This window comes from Boleophthalmus pectinirostris, unplaced genomic scaffold (genome assembly GCF_026225935.1).
Source record: "Boleophthalmus pectinirostris isolate CB_2022bp ecotype Guang Dong unplaced genomic scaffold, ASM2622593v1 HiC_scaffold_8, whole genome shotgun sequence".
NCBI lineage: Eukaryota > Metazoa > Chordata > Actinopteri > Gobiiformes > Gobiidae > Boleophthalmus > Boleophthalmus pectinirostris.
In genome coordinates, this window is record NW_026571515.1 from 36,059,330 (window position 1) to 36,079,513 (window position 20,184).

Below are 20,184 nucleotides of genomic sequence, written 5' to 3' on the forward strand. Positions count from 1 at the left end.
TTTTCTGGTAAAGGGTCTGTTAAATGCTTTTCTCCATGGAGATGTTACTATATTGCTTTGTCTGGAGTGTCTCAAGTATGATATTAAACCTTTCTATCATCATTAAAACCAAATCAGACTAAGTTACAGGTGTGATCTGTGTATTCCCAGTCAGAATACCTGTTTTTTCTATTTGTAACCTATAAAAACACTTGTAATTTAATAAATGTAAAGTATAGGGCTGTTTGATATCATACTATGGAACATTCCAGGCAGAGCAATGGCATATCAATCAAATAACGGGCCCTCATCCGAAAAGTTACATAGTGCAGCTTTAACTGCTAAATGAGTGCAAGTAAGTTAACACATACTTTTCTGGATGCGTTTAGGAAAGTCCAAACTGGTGACTTTATAGACCCTTGCAGTAATCTTGCAGTGTTTGCTTGTGGGTGTAGAGTCTTTATGGGACTGCCTTTCATTTGAGCACATAACTTTTAGCACATACTAAAATTGTTCAGAAGTATGAGTTTTACTGCAGAGAGTTGTGTCTGAACTGAGGATCATTGACCTGCAGTGTACTGCCACTTTCTCTTCAAATACAAGGCTACTGTTTACTCATGAGGAGGCCGGACCTTTGAGCAAGAGCCACTGTTTATTTATGAAAACAATTCGATCAATGGCGGGGAACAATTTGTATCCAATGATATTTTTACATTATTTCACTACTCTTGTAAATGCTAACATTTAAAGTGACAGGTTGGACTACTCCTTTCACTAAAACACAGTTAAGATGACTCTATTTAAGATTTCACAAAACAAAAAAACAAGAAACAAACAAACAAAAAAAACCTAAAAATGTAATCATTTTCCCAATGTGGCATTTGTTTAGGTTTCAAATTTTACTTCCTGTTTGTAAATTATGACACAATGATCATACTCGGGAATTCCATAACTGTTACCCATAGATCTATAATAAAAACTGGATAAGGTGTTCCCTCTCTGTATCGGTGCGAGATCGACTAGTGGCCGCTCCACTGGTACTGCAGTTCCCGGGAACTTGGGCCCAGAAAGAATTCTCCCATAGAAGCACAATGCATTTTCAGAGCACTAGCTGCTAGAGCAGAGCTAGCATGGGCTCAGAGCCAGGCTAGGCTAACTCTTACAACACTAACTTTTAGGTGCTTTGATGATTTAAAGTTTTAAAAGTTCATATTGTAAAAATACAAAAGAATCCCTACAAAATCCGACCTTTATGAAAGCTGTCAATGCCCTGTCAGCCAAACACGGGCAGTTTGATTTCACAAAAAATGCATTGTGCTCTATTCAGAATTCTGTCTGGACTGGAGGTCCCGGGAGCTGCAGTACTTTGGGGCTGATCTCGCTCATGGACAGTTTACAGTATATATATTTGCCTTTCTTTTTTCCTCATAAGCTGCTATATTTGTTTTGATAAGAACAGATCATGCGTGTCCCTGATTGGCTAATCCACCTGTCAATCACCCCCTGAATTATGGGAGATTCACCGGTGAACACACTCACATCTCTGTAAAGTATTGGAGAAGTGTGTAGTCTGGATCCCAGACAACTTTTAGATAGTTTGTTAACCTATAAAACAAATCTGATATGCTACTTAAACTTTATGGATATGGATTTTTTTTTACAGTGTTGGGAAGTTATTCATTAAAGTATATACAATATATTGTGTCCAATATAAGACACAATGATGTGTGTCTTATATTGGATGTCATTCCAGCACTTACTGATATGTGGAGAACAATTGTGTGGTGCAGTTTGTGTGTTTGCGCCTCTTGCCTCATCGTGAGAAATTTTATTTTAATTGGCCACACATCCTGACGAGCAACCTCATCAGATCTCAGAAGCTAAGCAAGGCTGGGCCTGGTTAGTACTTGGATGGGAGACCACTGAGAATACCAGGGGCCACAGTGAGGCGCCAGTGGCAAAACACTGCCCCACACCCACATTGCCTTGTATGAATGTATAATGTGGTAGTGATAGTGGTGGGCAGAGGGGCCGATGGTGCAAATGGGCAGCCTCACTTCTGTCAGTCTACCCAGGGCAGCTGTGGCTACAAGAGTAGTTAAGTAGTTTACCACTACCGAGTGTGGAGTGAATGAATACTGCTCAATAAAGCTCTTTGGGTGTCATGAAAAGTGCTGTATAAATGTAATGATTGACTGAAGTGAATTGAGATTGTGATTGGGAATGATTCTTGTCTGTTTTTAATGCAGTTACCATGGTGACACAATGCGCACATTACCAAATATGTCCAAGAAGTTTTACAATTGTCTAAAACTCAAGCAAAATACAAAAGGGATTGAAACAACACATTTCAATATAAATGAAAAACTAATATGCCTAATACTAGGTAGCTTATGGCTGTAGTGTTATTTGGCTCAGATCAGCTCACCAGTTGTAGTTCCAGTTAAGTCAGTTGTTTATCATCAGAACTATGTTAAAATAACTCTAGATAGAAGTCTGGAGTAACAGAGCTTCAGACAGAGCAGTGCATATAGTTAGCATCACACCCCCAGGGAATGTTTATGACATTGCATGTTTATGGCTGCAAAGTATCAGTTGTGCATATTTTGGGTTGTCTGCCATTCTGGTTTCTCTCTTGAAAACAGTTTTAAATCTGTTCTCTTTCGCATGCACAAAACCATGATTGATTCAGCATGCACTTTGTGTTTGCTAGTCTAGCCACAGCTGCCCTGGAGTTGACAGAGAAGTGGCTGCCAGCTTTATAAAATGGTTCCTTTAAGTACTGAACCATTCTGACCCCACTGTAGTAATGTCAAAGTGTACTGTACCACCTGAGCTAATCACAGTGTGGCATCATGTGGGCACAACTGTGACTACAGAATGTTCTCCTTATGTTCTCTAACTAGTACACACGCTTCTTCTAATACTGCTTTTGGACCTAGTTTAGTCTGAGGATGAATTTGCACTTTTGTTTTGATTTGGTCCTGGTTTTTAGTCTAGTTTTGTTCTCATGTAGACTTGATATGGCCCTTTTCTAAACACTATCCTTTTTTGTAACTTTTAAAGTCTCCATATTAACTTTCACTAACTAATTTTTAACAAATTTTCTAATCCATGTTATAATGTTTCCTCATCAAAAAATAAAAAAAAATTAAAAATTGCGTATTTAGGCTGAGTTCTTTTCTCAAACGGAAAACACTCTTTAAACTGTGTTTTAAACTCCATACACCTTCCCTAGAAAAAAAAAGGTTGATTTCAGCCTGGGAATTGCCAGCCTCTAGCTGTTCAAATGTAAGCAGAGCTATGAAGAGATTGACAGCTTCATAATAAAGGTTTATTTGTTACATGTGTGAATGAAACAAAACACAGCTCCAGGTATGTTTTTGAGGAGGTGTTATAACATGACTTAAAGCTCACAAAAATCATCTTGTCATGACTTTTTCAATTTGAGTTTGTTTAATATAGGACGTTTAAGGATATTTATTTAACCTCAGTGGACCTGATTTGTGCCAATAAAACACATTTTAGCCAACCTTTAATACATTTTGTGACTCATTTCAGATTTTTTTTTTTTTACTAAAAATGAACCAAAACTATACAGGACAGCTTCCATCAAATTAAATTGGACTGAATATAATTTTAGCATTACCGTTAGACCCCCAGTTTTAATCCTAGTTTAGGTCCTGGTCTAGTCTTCATTTAGTCCTGGTCCAGTCTTCGTTTAGTCCTGGTCTGGTCTTCCTTTAGTCCTGGTCTAGTCTTTGTTTAGTCCTGGTCTGGTCTTCCTTTAGTCCTGGTCTAGTCTTTGTTTAGTCCTGGTCTAATCCAAGTTTAGTTCTGGTTGTAATCACAGTTTATTCCAGGTTTTGATGTGGTGCGTACAACCTTCGTTTAAAACCTGATATTGTAGAATGACTTCAAAATGACCAATAATTTCAAATAATCGAAATCGCTATTTGAATGGACAAAATTAGCAAATCTCAAAGGCTGCAATACCCTAATTTCTTCCACAAACAACCAAATCTCCAGTCTTATTTTGCATAAAACTGCTAAACCTGTAGGTTAGATCTATATAAAATCTGAAATCTGGTTCTTGTATTCGTTTGTCACTTCAGATTTCAGACTTATTGTCGGTTCTTCTGGACGTGTGTAGAATGTGAAGTTTGAACAGAATTTTATTATTAAAACATAAATCTCAAATCTCACAATGATCTCGCAATGAGATATTTTCCTAAATCGTGCAACCCTGCTTCTTTGTATTGACTCAAATGTTGACAGCAGATTTCCTCAACGCTGCTATCTGTGCTCAAAAACAGGTCTGTGATTTCACATAGAAGCTCCAGGTTAACCATCAACCAGGGACACCCCACCTCTCCTGTCGTGTCCGTCACTCACTCTGGGCCCATCACATCCATGGGACTGCAGCCAGCACCTATGTGGGCGGGGTTTAGCCCAGGAGAGGTGGAGGGGGCCGGGGTGGAGGTGTGTGGGAATTAGGCTTTCCTTGGTCAGATCTGACTGTCTCTTACTGTCAGGTCTTTAGCCGGAGGTGTAGTGTGTAGTGACATTAGCGTTAGCAAAGATGGACATGGCAGACTACAGCGAAGCCTTGGACCCGGCCTACACAACGCTGGAGTTTGAAAACATGCAAGTGCTTTCTATGGGCTCTGGTGAGAATTATTTTTTTAAATTATGTAAAATATTGCATTTTAATTTATGGAATAATTATAAAAATCAAGATTTAATTCACAATGAACATTTTAAATATGTCCAGCAGCATTAAACTTAAAAAAACAAAAAAACAAACTAAGAATCCAATGCATTTCAGAACATGTTTGTAGAAGTCTAAACTACAGGGTTAGCAGCTTTTACACACAGTAAGACCCCATGGAGACACAGTGAGGGCATCTGACATACAGGGAGGGCATCTGACACACATTTTTGAACATGTTTGTACAGGTCTAAACTACAGGGTTAGCAGCTTTATTACCTAAATAATGCAATAAAAGTAATTTTATGATTTTATTTTATTATCTTTAATGATTTACTTAGTAGCACAATATAAAATGAGGGTATTTTGTGGTTAGGCTGAAGAATTAATACAATTCTAAATATAATGAAAATTTTTAGTCTAATTGAAATTGCTTCACTCCTAAGTGCTGCTGCAGCCGGTGACATTGCACCCTCTGCTGGTGTTTAGTGTATATAACATAAGACATTAGATGATTGAAGTAACTTGTTTTCCATAGATGAGTAGTTATACAAAGTTAATGGTGTGAAAGTTTGTGTGAAGAATGCATAGAGGTATCAGTTCTTGTAATGTCGAGTGCTATAGTTGTATGGGTTTAATGGCTTGAGTGTATTGAAGTAAAATATTAAGTTACATGTTGTCTGTTCCCACAAAATTCAGGCAAAAATGATCCGATTTAAAGTGATTTTTTTTTTCGTAGTGTAACTCAATCTTCATTTGTCCATGCACTCTCCCATGACACAGACTCGTCGTTCAAATCCTGAAATGAAAGCATTCCCACAACTTCTAAAACTCAACTTGGAGATTTAAAATTTACACATATTACTCAAAATTTCTGCAGAATTTGAACATATACAATTCCTAAATATGTACACTGCAAAAACATGTCAAATGAGTTCAGAATATCTTCTTTTGAGTATTAACTTGATTTATCTTTTAAACTTTTATATTTTTGTATTTTAAGTAAGTCAACATTATGTAACTGTGTGCAGTGTAACTAAACATTTTAAGTTTAAACAATGTGGGTTATACGAACATAGTTTTTTGCAGTGCATGTGAGCTGTTTGATTGATTGGTCTGGGACAGTAGAAAGCTGTCTCCATGAAGCCTGTTTAAATCTAATCAGAGTCACATTACTCTGCCTTGTTGACTTAGGTTTGACAAACTCAGGCTTTAATAGTCTCTGATCACTGCTAATGCCCATTCACGCCTTGTATGCTTAACTTCTTTCTGTCAAATGAGTGGTGACTGTTTTCTCTTCAGTTGTAATCACATTTACATATATTTTTATCAAGTTTATTTTAGATTGCTGATGGTTGCTGACATTGGTAGTGTGACGTCAGTGAGTGTTAACAGATGTCTGCTCGATATACAACATTTTGACAATATGTTGCAGTTTTATTTTCTTATCCCCTTGTCCCCTTGCCAAAAGCAAATCTGAATTAGTGTTTTGTTTCATTCACACATTTTGATCGTGCTGTTCCACCTGGTGATATCACAAGGAGATGGCGTCTGTTTCTCATAGCCAACAAATTATCAAATCTCTCACCTAATGTTTAATTTGAGGTTTACTTAAAAAGCCAGTTCTATGTATTTGAGGATATTGAATGACTCCATTCACAAGTTTGTCCTGGTTTGGTCCTGGTTTAGTCCTGGTTTAGTCCTGATTTAGTGTTGGTTTAGTGTTGGTTTAGTCCTGGTTTAATCTGGCTTTGGTTGTTGTTTAGTCTTGGTGAAATCCCTTTAGTCCTGATGTAGACAGAACCAAACCAAGTCTACGCTGGGAGTAAATGGACTCCAATTGGGGCTAAAATGTCATTAAAATCCAAGATGAAAGCAATACAGATGGCCTTAATAATATGCCCCTGTTTTTCTCAGTCTGTGCTTCCTTGTTATTTTATTGTTGTATGTTATAAATATGTGTGTTTTTGTTGATTTGTAACTATAGTTATTAATAGTTTTGTTTATCTCAGTTGTCACACTGGCCACAAAAGCTAGAGCCATTGTGTGTTTTACAGTGTTTCTCTGTCAAGTCTCTGTCCTTGACTCTATAAAAGATGCACTAGTTTGTCAAGTCCTATATAGCACAATTTGTTTTAAATCTTGTAAATGACCTTTTCTGTAAATATTTTAGATCCCTTTTGTTTAATTTATTACCTTTATATTCCTTTGAATTAGATTACTTCTTTAGTTTACCATTTTTCCATCTTGTTTTTTGTTACCTTCCTGACCCTAGCAGAGCTGAGTCATAACAAATATGTAATTGATTTGAGAGTTTTTGCAACACCCGCTTCTTTTTCTTTAATCTACTACAGCACTACTGTACAAGAATGAACACAGTCAGATACATCAGTATCTGTACTCTACATATGTACTATAACACATCTGTCCTGTTCCAGACGCGTCGCCCACGGAGAGCTCCACCATGAGCGGGGGCGGGGGGCACCTGGCAGCGGGCAGCCTGTGTGCCATCTGTGGAGACCGTGCTACAGGGAAACACTACGGGGCATCCAGCTGTGACGGGTGTAAGGGCTTCTTCAGACGCAGTGTACGCAAGAATCACATGTACTCCTGCAGGTAAGACTATACTCCTATATATGATTACACTATACTACACGAACCACATGTACTCAGAGCTACATCAGCTGCTCCTCTCCACGCAGCATCTCTACTCTGAACTCCTCATGTGTGACTGAGCCCCTCACCCCAGGGACCCTGCAGAGGAAGCTCATTTTGTCCACTTGTGTCCGTGATCTTGTCCTTGATTTCATTAAAGTGTTAATAATATTTCAGCCCTAATGATGTGTCTGCCTTTATCTGCAGGTTTAACAGACAGTGTATAGTGGACAAAGACAAGAGGAACCAGTGCAGATACTGTCGGCTCAAAAAGTGCTTCAGAGCTGGAATGAAAAAAGAAGGTATGATATCATATTAAACTAGTGTTTATTTAACACTATAATGAGGAAATGGGCTTATATAATATAAATAATACTTAAAAATACAGCCAGAATTGGTGGTCCCCTGCACTAGACAGGGAACCCAGTTTTGTTTTTGATCATGTCCATTATTCCCTCTACACCACAGAATGTGTAACCTCTCATGTATCTGTTAAGCACCAGAGGCCTATAGGAGGTAGAGGTGTAGTATTATAATATCTGACATGAAGGCCCCAGTGCCTCTCTCTGAGCTGTGTACTGCTCTGATTGTATTGCATCAGATTGGAGCCTTGTTAATGTTCTCTTACTAAAACCACCACTCATGCTGAGTAAACACATACAAACAGTCATAAACGTGACAAACCAGAGACTGATTTTTCTTCTAAATGACCTGCGCTGGTCTTTAGGAAGGACACTAATGAGAAGTGAATGAAGGCTATTTTTACAATTACTATTTCCTGTTAAATATTTCTAATGCAGTTTAAATGTTCATAGTGTTTGGGATGATTCAGACCAGTTCTGCTTTAGTTCTGGTTCAGTCCTAGTTCAGACCTGGTTTGCTCCTGCTTAAGTCTGACTTGTATAGTCTTTGGATTAGTCCTGATATAGACCTTGTATAGTCCTTCGTTTAGTCCTGATTTAATCCTGGTTTAGTCCTGGTTTAGTTCTTGTTTAGTTCCCTGTATAACCCCTGTGTTGTTGTAGCTGTACAGAATGAGAGAGACCGCATCAGCACCAGGAGGTCCAGTTATGAGGACAGTAGCCTCCCCTCCATCAATGCCCTTATCCAGGCTGACGTGCTCTCCAGACAGGTCAGTCTCTACGCCGGAACACACAGCATAGAGCAATATGCTCTATGTGATATTATTGTACTTATTGTACAAGACTACAGATGGAAATGTGCTGTAAAGCTACAATGTGGCACAAGTATCTCCACTTTATGCTTAATGCCCTTATAAACAAATCACATTATTTATACATATATAATATATGATATAGTTGTATATGTGATTACTATCCTGTGCTCAGATCACATCCCCGACTCCCATCCTGAATGGAGACATCAGGACTAAGAAGTTGGCCTCCATCTCAGACGTGTGTGAGTCCATGAAGCAGCAGCTCCTGGTGCTGGTAGAGTGGGCCAAGTACATCCCAGCCTTCTGTGATCTGCCCCTCGATGATCAGGTTAGAGGTTCCATACACTGTTCAAAATGTTTATCAGTATTACCACTGAGCATTACTAATGCAACTAAGAATTCTACAAAGTACTTGTCCCTTACACTCACTAATGATGAGACTTTAAGCACTGCAAAAATTCATAGATTATGACATAGAAAGACAGGTTTGATTACTACATTCTCAGAAATAAAAATTAATGAATAAAAAGTAATTTCACATTTCTCTGCACAAGTGACACAGTATGCACAGATAGTGTACTGTGTCACTAGTGTAGTTAATGTATTTTAATCCTGAGTTAGAATATGATGGTTAGTTAAAGTCATATCCTTTGAATCATTAACAGCCCTGTCTCTCTGTGGTCACTGATTTGCTGCTGTCAGCGACTCAGAGACTCTGCAGTCAGAGGATCCTTCTTCTAATCCAACAACATCTGAACTGAACTGTAACTTCTCTGTATTTATCATAAGAAAATGTTTTGACCCTAATGAAGTTTAAATGAAACTCATGTGTTGTGTTTCAGGTGGCACTGCTCAGAGCTCACGCTGGAGAACATCTGCTTCTCGGAGCTGCAAAGAGGTCCATGCTGTACAAAGACATTCTACTATTAGGTAAATATACATATGCAGGCCTTCTTTATATGGGTTATTACAGACATGTCTAATGCATACAACCTGACATGTATGTGCTATAACTATCAAAAGAATCACAAATCTGATACTAATCGAAACTAGATATTCATTTGAGTAGGTATCTACGACACTAAAATCAATACTAAAAAAGTCCCATTCACGGGACAGAAATGAAATAATTGAATAACTGAATAACTTCAGAGTGATCTGTATCAGAACAAGTATAGCACATATGGATTACATAGATTCAAGGTCACATGGTAATATAAAAGTAAGCACTGTAATTTAATGTTGAAAATCACATTCTATTTTGAGTGTTTTTTATAATCATCATGGTATCAGAATCAGTATTCAGTATAAAGGCTATTCCTTAGTATCAAAATCAAATTCAAAATTTTAGCATCATGACACCACTAGTATGTTGAAAATTGAAGTTTAGTGTGGCCCTTTCTTGTCCTGATACTGATTTGGTGGCAGAGTGGTTGGCACTATTGCATGGCAAGGATTATTCTGTTCTTGGTCCATGACTTTCTGAAGTGGGAATTGGTTTGAAACAAGCTGTTAATTAAGTATTAAAGATATATTTTAAAAATAACAGGGTGTCCTTGGAGAGCTAGTACTAGGACCAAGAATAAAACACAAACATGTCTGCATCTAAATTTACCATTTGGGGTAGTTGTAGTTGTAGTATTAATTGTAGTAGTAGTATTTTTAAGCACTATATTAGGAAGTATCCAAATCCATAAATGCTTAACTATTACAATCCAGGTCCAGCCACACCACAATATTTGCTTAACAACAAAACTCATGTCATCTGCCTCCATTTTAGTTATGTTCACTTATGTCCTGGTTTGGTCCACTTGGTTTGGTCCTGTTCTAATTCTGGTTTAGTTTCAGGTTTAGTCCTAATTTGTTTGCAAACACAGTCTAAACTCCCTGTTGTGTGCCAGGAAATGACCACATAATCCCGAGGAACAGTCCGGAGCTGGAGGTGGGCCGTGTGGCCGTGAGGATCCTGGATGAGTTGGTGCTGCCGTTTCAGGAGCTACAGATCGATGATAATGAATATGCCTGTTTAAAAGCTATCGTCTTCTTCGACCCAGGTACTAGACAGCAGGGAAACTGTTAATATAGGGCCTTTCTGTGTAGAGTTTGCATGTTCTGCCTGTGTCTGGTTGGGTTTCTTCTGGGTACAGTATGAAACGTTTTCCCCAAAATCTTTATGCTGGTTACTAAAAGGGGATAAAGTGTCATGGTTACTGTAGTTTTATCAATGCAGACAGTATGTTTTAGAATCAGAGGTTGGTAGATTAGCCAAAAATCAAACTTAAGTAAGCATACTTGAGTAAGCGTGGCGCTGCGGGCTTTAAAGCAACTTGAGGCTGCCTATAAAAGAGGCGTGGTCGACGGTGTTTGGCCCCACCTAATGTCATACGCCAGGAGGAGCCAGTCTGTCATGGCTGTGAACAGAGACACAAGAGGAGCGCAGCAGCACAGGAGCCTTAGAGTACGATTAGGCACATTAGATCACATGGAAGGTGTCAAGCTTGGTGATCAGAGTAGTAGCGCGGTCATTACTTACCTGGGCTCAGAGCAGGACCATTGGAATGCTGGCGGCGAGCCTCCCCTACATGCTGAAAAATCACCTGTTTCAAGGTTTGTGTGGACACTGGGTTCAACAAGGCCTAGGGCCCCCGCTTGGGATGTGTTACCAAGCTGCATATCTGTAAAAGAACTATCTGAATGGAGAAAGTTAAAGTGAAATGAATTGAACTGAATTGGGATACAAAATGCTTAAACTCAAAAAACAACCTTAGCATTTTTTTGTTAATAAACAATTTGCAAACCCAAATGTAAATCTTTGTCAAGTCAATTAAAACAAATCTGTGCTGCGTATTAATTGCAGGATGGTTTTCTGTTTCCCTTAAACTGGAGATGGTGTTGCTCAACAAATAAAAATATTTTGTCTACATCACTTCACAGATGAGGATCTGGTCACATAAGAGCCCGTATTACACTATTTTCTGATCTATGTTATAGTGTTTCCTCATCACAAACATACCTGTAGTTGTGCTTTGTTTCATTCACACGTTTAACACACAAACCCTGCGTATTTAGAGTTCTTCTCTCAAACAGAAAACACTCTGTTCCACATTGTGATGTAATGTGGTAATACAGGAATTGCGCCACTGTGTTTTCAAACTCCATACACCTTCTCTAGTCATTTGGATCATTTCAGACCTGGAACTGCCAATCTGTACTGAACAAAAGGTAAAAGGTAGCTGTTAACTTGAAAACTACCCATTCATGACATTACAGTAGTAGAGACTACTTTGAGAAGTATAATTGTACTATGCTCATTGTACTATGAAGTTGCACTATCCCAACATCCCCACTGCCCCGCCCGTCTGTACACAGTCCTATCATGTCCAAAGGTTTCTTTGTACACAGTTTAAACAGCTCCTCCTCTTTGCAGACGCTAAAGGCCTCAGTGACCCGGGGAAGATCAAGCGCATGAGGTACCAGGTGCAGGTGAGCCTGGAGGACTACATCAATGACCGTCAGTACGATAGCAGGGGGCGCTTTGGAGAGCTGCTGCTGCTGCTGCCCACGCTCCAGAGCATTACGTGGCAGATGATCGAGCAGATCCAGTTTGTCAAGCTCTTTGGGATGGCCAAGATCGACAACCTGCTGCAGGAGATGCTGCTGGGAGGTGAGGTACTCCAGATGACAGTGTCTCCAGGGATGCACTCTGTTCACTCCATCTCTTAACTGGGTACAAAATAATGAGAAATGAATGCTATTGTGTCCTTGGCATAGTATGGACACAGCTAACCCGCTAGCTGCACTGTCGATTGTTGACTTACAACAACGTACATTGAAAAATTGTCACCCCTCTCTCTTTAACTTCTACTGTGAACCTCATCATTTAAAAGGACTTAAAATACTCTACATGTAGTTCAAAGTTCAAAATTTGCTTTATTGTCAATTTTTTTCTATTCTTTGGGGAGTTCTGTTCTTGGGGAGACGCAGTTTGGTGGTTAGAGAGGGGAGAGAGTTCAGCATCCTAACAGCCTGATTGATGAAGCTGTTAGTGGTTTCAGGAACGAAGGCTCCTATACCTCCTCTCGGAGGGCAGGAGGCTGAATTATGAGTGGGGTGGCTTGCATCACTCACTTTTTATTTTTATGATTGCTATTTTGTCCATTAATACATTTTTTTATTCCTAATATGGAACTGGCTCCAAATTTGCTCCTATAATGGCTAGCCTCATGAGCTTCATTTGACCGGAGCCGAACACTATGGATGATAGCACACTCCCATAGTCCACTTCTTTCTACAGTCTATGGTCCTGGGCAAGACAAATTAAACACCCACACCAGTTTTTGATGTTATTGTAGTTAACTGCAGGTTTGTGACTGTTCTCCCTTGTGTCCCAGGTTCTGCCTCTGAAGCCCCTCACGCCCCTCACTCTCTGCACCCTCACCTGGTCCAAGAGCACCTCAGCACCAACGTCATTGTCAGCTCTCTGCCCACGCCCATCCACAATGGACAGATCTGTGAGTTCAACAGATACACCTTATATGTGTATTTCACTAGCAAGGACCACGCCACAGCAATGGAATACAATAAAGATGTTTATTGACAGTCCCCCCCCCCCCGAAGATGACGTCTTCAGACTGAAGGATGGGCGAAAGAAGCGTGGGAGGGAGGGGATCGAGAGAGCTGACTCTCTCTCTCTGTGTTGTCAGGATAGGCCGTATAAATTGGGCTTCTTGGTAATTAAAGGCATGATTGGCTGGAGAGGAGGTTGAGATGTGGTCCAGCTACTTAATATCACTTAATCATATTAACTCCATATATATATATATATAGATATAGATATAGATATAGATATAGATATAGATATAGATATAGATATAGAAATAGATATAGATATAGATATAGTAGCTGCTTACTAGTGTGATGTGCAACCATTCATAAAAGGTGCCTGACAGCATTTATTATTGCCTTCTCACTGGGCTCCTCAATGTTCCAACCTGGAAGTCAGTGGAGTTGTTTCTTTTATTAAACATTCCAAAATAATCGACCCATGGATATCATGGATTGTAATTATATATCAGACACAACAGTCTTCTTTAAGTATTTTCAGTAAAATAATGAATAGAACTGTGACTGTAAACTTACAAAAATCTGACATTTTTTGCAGCCTTGTTAGTCAGGTAGCTCTGGGTAATCCTCTCAGTTTTTCAGTTCTAATCTGGATTATTTAGTCAAAGAGAGCTGTTATTCTGCCCTCACACGTTTAAGTCTCTTAAATATGCCACAAAAGTGCTTATTCTGCATATTTACTGTAGCGGGTTAGCTTTTGTTTACTGTGATAAGACTCTATAGAATGTGACACTGAACAATATATTCTTACATTATCGTTTTTATTATAATGCAATGTCCATATCACTAGGAAATACATTAAATGTCCTATATATTATGCAAAATTGACTCTTGTGAGATTTAAGACGTGTTAGGATGTTGTTTCTTTATCAGAAACATATCTGGAGTTGTGTTTTCTTTCATTCACATATTTGTCTGTCTACATCTCCAAAGCTCAAAATTCTCTGTTCCACATTGAGATGTCATGTAATGGTAGTTTTCAAGTTAACAACTCATTTTACCTTTAGTTAGTAGAAATCAGACATTATCCAAATCATTTTAGTGAAGGTGTATGGAGTTTAAAAATATAACGGAGCATTTCCTCTATTACCACTTGACATCACAAAGTGGAGCAGGTGTTTTCACTTTGAGAGAAGAACTCAGACTAAATATGCAGGGTTTGTGTCTCGAACATGTGTGAATGAAACAAACACAATTCAAGGTCTGTCTGTGAGGAGGAACCAACATTTTCACAGATCAGAGAACAGCGTAATACGGTCCCTTTAAATTCAATAAACGCAAGATAAAATACACATTTACAGCTGTGCAACATTCCAGGTAAAGCATTAACATCTCCATGGGGACTACCAGGTGGCAGACCCTCCATCAGAAAAGTTGCACAATGCACCTTTAAGATTTGCTTAGTTAGTTAGATTAGTTTGCTCTTTTTCTTTTTACACTGTGAACTTGCAGTGCTGTGTTGCAAAAATATAAAAATTATCAAATGTATTAAAGTCCTAAAATCTCCATTGACAAAGTAGAACTAAAATATAGTAACACATGTTTTTGTTTGATTTTCAGCCACTCCGGAGACCCCCATCCCTTCTCCTCCAGCCGCCTCCAGCTCAGAACACTTCAAAATGGCTCCTGGTGTCATAGCAACAGTTCCCAAGCAACCCACGTCCATCCCGCAGCCAACCATCACCAAGCAAGAGGCGATCTGAAGTACAAAAATACTACTACTAACACTACTACTGCCACTACTGCAAACATGTCTACCACTGGACACTGGGGTCATAGCCAAAGTGCCCAAGCAACACAGCTCTACAAGTAGTCACCTAAAAAAATATTCTGTCAATACTACTATGACAAATACTACTTTTACTGCCAATCTCCACTACTGCCTTATATGGATGGAAGGATGGAAGAAGACATTAGTAGAATATAATTAATTTAAAGCTGTTAACAAAGTGCCTAAATGTTAAAAGTTAGGCCAAAGTTGGTTTTCATAATGGTAGAATGAGCTGGTGGCAAGCCTTTCTCACATACAGCAGCAGTTAGAATGTATCCATCAAAAATAAAATCCACAAATGTTGAAACTGCTTCAAAATCTGCAGGTTAACAACTGACATTTTTCTGCTCCTCATCTTAAAGGTGCTGTAACTGATGGTCCAAAGTTATTCCTCACTTACTTTATGCATAATGCGTATCCTAATTATTCACCTTGATGAGTTTATAAGAACTTTTCACAATTTTTAAAGATGAGAGCGAAGTTTTGCTGTGACTGTAAAGCTGACAACTAACATGTTAACCACACACTTGCAGATTCCTTTTAACTGGAGACAGAACAGCTCACTTATTTTGATCTCAGTATAGCTCTGCTGGAGTCAGACATTTTTATAGTGAATTCTGAGTGTATTTTGGCTATGTGTTGTCCATACATTCAAAACGAAATATTTTTTAATAATTAATTATTTTGTACATAAATTTATATTGAGCGTCCAAAAAGTGTGGGGCCTTTCTGACATGGATTATTTTTTTCATGTCAGTATTCAGTGGATGTTACAACTGGCCCAAATCAGGACTAAACCAAGACTAGAACAGGACCAAACCAAGTCTACATCAGGACTAAATGGGCTCAATTAAGAATAACAGAATAACAATTAAAGTGAATATAATCTCAGACTCTAAAAAAGTACATTTTCGTTACATGCTGCTTTTAAAGGGCCCATATGATACTATTTTCTGATCTATGTTATAATGTTGTTTCCTCATCACAAACAGACCTGGAGTTGTGTTGTTTCATTCACACAAACCTGCATATTTAGAATGAGTTTTTCTCTCAGACTAAAAACACACTGTTCCACCTTGTGATGTCACGTGGTAATACAGGAAATACCCCAGTGTGTTTTTAAACTCCATACACTTTCACAAGAATCATTTGGATGATTTCAGCCCTGGAACTGCCCAAGGTAAAAGGAGCTGTTAACTTGAAAACTACCACTACATGACATCACAAGGTGGAACAGAGCATTTTGGGCTTTGGAGATGTATGAATGAAACAAAACACAACTCCAGATCTGTTTTTGATGAGCTAACAGCATTATAACATGTCTTAAAGCTCACTAGAATCCATTTTGTGTAATATAGGACCTTTAAGATGATGCTCAGGATTTTTACCCCATAAATTAATTTGAATGTTGTTTTTTAAATACATTGTGTAAGATTTTTTTGTGTGTGTGTTGTAAATTTCATAATAAAGTGTGGACAATGTCAATTTGAATGCAGAAATGAGGCGTACTTTTGCTATAGAACATTTGTGTATGTCTGTCCAAGCCAGAAATGCATTAAATTGTTACATGAGAACTAGTAACTGCCACTTTGTAAGGACATAAAGACTTATTTTAGAATTATTCTGGTTTTAAAAATATATTCTATTTTTTGTTTAGTACTTTTTGTGCCTGGTGGATTGAATGTGCCTTATTGAAACTGCCTTACAAAGAGGCGATATTTCAGCCTGACAATGTGAAGTCGAGGTAATAAACTGTTGGTATGTTTTTACACTGAGTGGACCATTCTTTATAACAAGGGTGGTGGCAGAGTGGTTAGCATTCTGGTCTCACAGCGAAGAGGTCCCGGGTTAGATTCTTGGATTGTGTGGACTTTGCATGTTCTCCTTGTGTCTCGGTGGGTGTTCAAGTTTCCCCAATCAACCTAAAACGTGCACTTTCATGGTATTGTTTTAGGTGAATATTAAAATGTATTAATTATAATATGTGTCATAGATTATAACTATTGTATATAGGAGACACAAGCACAACACTAGTCCATTGCTAAAAATCAGAATATTATGAAAAGGTTCTATATTTTCACTCATTTCAGAAAGTCAAACCCATATATTACCCATATAAAACCCTTATAGACTCATGACAAATAGCGTGAAATATTTCTTGAAGTGTTATTATTGTGGCTCACCGTTAATGAAAAAACTAAATTCTGTGTCTCAAAAAAATGTAATATTACATAAGATCAATTTTAAAAAAAATAATTAAACAGAAATGTCAGGTTTCTGAAAAGTCTGTTCATTTCTTGGCACTCAATACTTGTTTGAGGTTCCTTTAGCATGAATTACTGCATCGGTTCACCGTAGCATGGAGGAGATCACCCTGTGGCACTGCCCAGGTGGAATGGAAGCCCAGGTTGCTTTGATCGCAGTCTTCAGGTCATCTGCGTGGCTGGCTCTGGTGTCTCTCATCTCCCTCGTGACAATACCCCAGAGATTCTCTGTGGGGTTCAGGTCAGAAGAGTTGCAGAGTAACACCATGGCCATCTTTTGGAACCTTTGGTTGTGTGCTCAGGTGCCAAGTCCTGCTACAAAATTAAATCAGCATCTTCATAAAGGCTGTCAGCAGAAGGAAGCATGAAGTGTTGTAAAATGTCCTGGTAGATGGCTGCATTGACTGTGGACTTCAGAAAACACAGTGGACCAACACCAGCAGATGACATGGCAGCCCAAATCATCACTGAACTTTTCCATTGATCCTCCATTCTCTGGGACCTTGATTTCCAAAAGATCTGCAAAAAGTACTTTCATCTGAAAAGACAACTTTGGACCACTGAGCAACAGTCCAGTTCTTTTTCTCCACAGCCCAGGTAAGACTCTTCTCTTTTTTGTGAAAAGAGAAGAGTCTTATAGTCTCTCTCTCTCTTTTCACAGAAAAGTGTGCTGACTCCAGCCTTAGTCCACTTCTTATGAAACTCCCCCAAATTATTGAATGGATTTTGCTTGAGAATCCTCTCAAGGCTGGGGTCATCCTTTTGACGGGTGCACCTTTTCCTACCACATTTTTTTCTTCCACTCAAGTTTTTATGAATATGCTTGGATACAGCACTCTGTGACCAACCAGCTTCCTTACTAATGACTAGGGACCCCAGGACTTCCCAATATTCAGCTTTTTCACAATTTACAAATTTTCCGAGACACAGATTTTTTTTTCATTATCTGTAAGCCATAATTCCCAGTTTAACCCAGAAACACAGAATCATGAGTCAAATGCAGAAGACATATTTACAAAACTTTGCCTGACTGTTATCAAATCACAGTCATGGGGTCTTGTTCTGTGTAAAAGCTGCTAACCCTTTAGTTTAGACCTCTACAACATGTTCTGAAAAGGTTTACAGTTCATATATCAGACTTCTCTAAAATGTTCATGCTTCTGGACGTGTTTAAGATCATATTCTAAAATAGTTTCCTTTATGAGTTACTAGTTCATCAGATAGAGGCTCGCTCTTTAAATCAGATAAGACTCCAGCGTGGCACTGATAGCAAACTGCACTGCTCCAGCACTGATAAACTGTCATAAAATCATAACGCAACAGGAACAGAAGAAACTACTGAAGCCACGATCATCTGCATTTAGGCTCGTACTGCTGTAAAATGATTATGTTTAGGTAAAGGAAAAGGAGGCACAGTGGACTGATGCAGGGTCCGCCACCTGCTTGTCTCAATGGAAATGCCTAGAATGTTCCGCAGTGTGCGCGACATAGGTGGACTATGTCTGTCCACTGGTTTGGAACCTGCTCTAGACATAAACATCAATGGTTAAGTTCTCAGAACCACTGACCCACAAGTTGCCGGTGGGATTCTAGCTCTCACAGATGAATGCTGTCATTGTGCCCTTAGGCAAGACACTTAGCCCACCTCACCCCCATTATCTATGTACACTGGTGTATGAATGTGTGTGTGAATGAGTGATGTGCCTTAAAGGTGGAACAGCGTTTTGTACAAATGTGACCTTTTACCAGAGCATGGCATTAACAACAGCAGATAATGCTAGCAGGTCAGTGTTACATGTCAGATCTGTGGAGAGGTGAAGCTGCTCACAGTAAAGATGCATGTTTTTCAAGTATTTTATTTATTTATTTATTTATTTTCAATTGTTTTTTCAGAATGCCTTTAGTTTGGTAAAAAGTTACATATATGGCTCTAAAGTGAAAGTTCATCGGTTGAATCACAAATGAATTATGGAACATTTCAGCTAAAGTATTAATATCTCCAAGGAGACAAGGAGATAATGAAACAGTACTTAACCATTTTCCTTAAAACTGATGCGATTACAGTACATCACCCAAGATAATGTCCTTAAAATCTGCAGGACACACAGCATAAGATTTATCCTCTTGGAGCACATTTGTGTTTGGCTTTGAGTCAACACAGAGTTGTCTGAGTGGTGCAGTATAGTTTGAGCCAGTGCTCTGATTTTATAGGTCCTATATTACACAAAGTTGACTCATGTGAGCTTTAAGCCATGTTATAATGTTACTTCGTCAAAAACAGACCTGGAGTTGTGTTTTGTTTCATTCACACATGTTTGAGTAATCCTTTTGTTATTATTCTCTCTATATCTCCGAAGTTCAAAATGCTCCATTGATCTTTGTGATGTCATGTAGTGGTAGTTTTCAAGTTAACAGATCCTTTTACCTTTAGTTGTGGTGAGTGGTCAGCTAGACTTTGTGATAAGTAACATGACTGCATTCCATTTACAAAGGATTTTAGGGGATATGTGCCATAATCTGCTTCCAACAAAAGATACTCCACAGACAACTCATATACTCTAGACAAATATGGAGGCACCACATGTCACTTAACTCCTCTGCTGCTGCTATTTCATGTTAAAGCACATGTGGAGGAGAGGAGGAGCCTGGAGTTTCTGCAGAAGGTACATGCTTGAATTGAACTACATTTGACTCATTTATGAAATAGGAACAATTGGATTAACACTTGTGCTTTGTGTTTTCAGCAGTCCAGAGGCTCAGAGGTGCTCTGCTGAGGTCAAATATTGTCCATTTCTTTTTACACTTTGTTGAATTTGGAGTAATTTGTTAATTTGTTACTAAATCATAGAAATAAAAACAGAGTGTTATGCATTGTTTCAAATGTGTAATGCAGCAAAAAGTTTAAAGTGAAACAATACGCTCTGTGTGCCGCCTGTGGTCTGAGGATTCAATTAACTGTCAACACATTTGTGACCATGTTTGAGCGTGTTTTCACATATTGACA

At 38.6% G+C, this 20,184-nt stretch overlaps 1 protein-coding gene across 1 annotated transcript; it reads left to right on the top strand.

Moving 5' to 3' along the window:
* Positions 1-4,497: 4,497 nt before the first annotated feature.
* hnf4a (hepatocyte nuclear factor 4, alpha) lies at positions 4,498-16,825 on the top strand. Its single transcript, XM_020917930.2, has 10 exons — positions 4,498-4,649; positions 7,129-7,306; positions 7,553-7,647; positions 8,371-8,477; positions 8,695-8,850; positions 9,365-9,452; positions 10,424-10,576; positions 11,950-12,186; positions 12,914-13,033; positions 14,706-16,825. The coding sequence occupies exons 1-10, from the start codon at positions 4,562-4,564 to the stop codon at positions 14,846-14,848; spliced, it is 1,365 nt and encodes a 454-aa protein (XP_020773589.1). The 5' UTR covers positions 4,498-4,561; the 3' UTR covers positions 14,849-16,825.
* The last annotated feature ends 3,359 nt before the right edge of the window (positions 16,826-20,184 follow it).

What these genes read in the sequence shown, in the direction of transcription:
- hnf4a (XM_020917930.2), top strand. Translation starts at nt 4,562, where the DNA reads ATGGACATGGCAGACTACAGCGAAGCCTTGGACCCGGCCTACACAACG. An exon ending in GCAGGAGATGCTGCTGGGAG is followed by an intron (nt 12,187 to 12,913) that starts GTGAGGTACTCC and finishes CTTGTGTCCCAG; the next exon opens with GTTCTGCCTCTGAAGCCCCT. An exon ending in CATCCACAATGGACAGATCT is followed by an intron (nt 13,034 to 14,705) that starts GTGAGTTCAACA and finishes TTTGATTTTCAG; the next exon opens with CCACTCCGGAGACCCCCATC.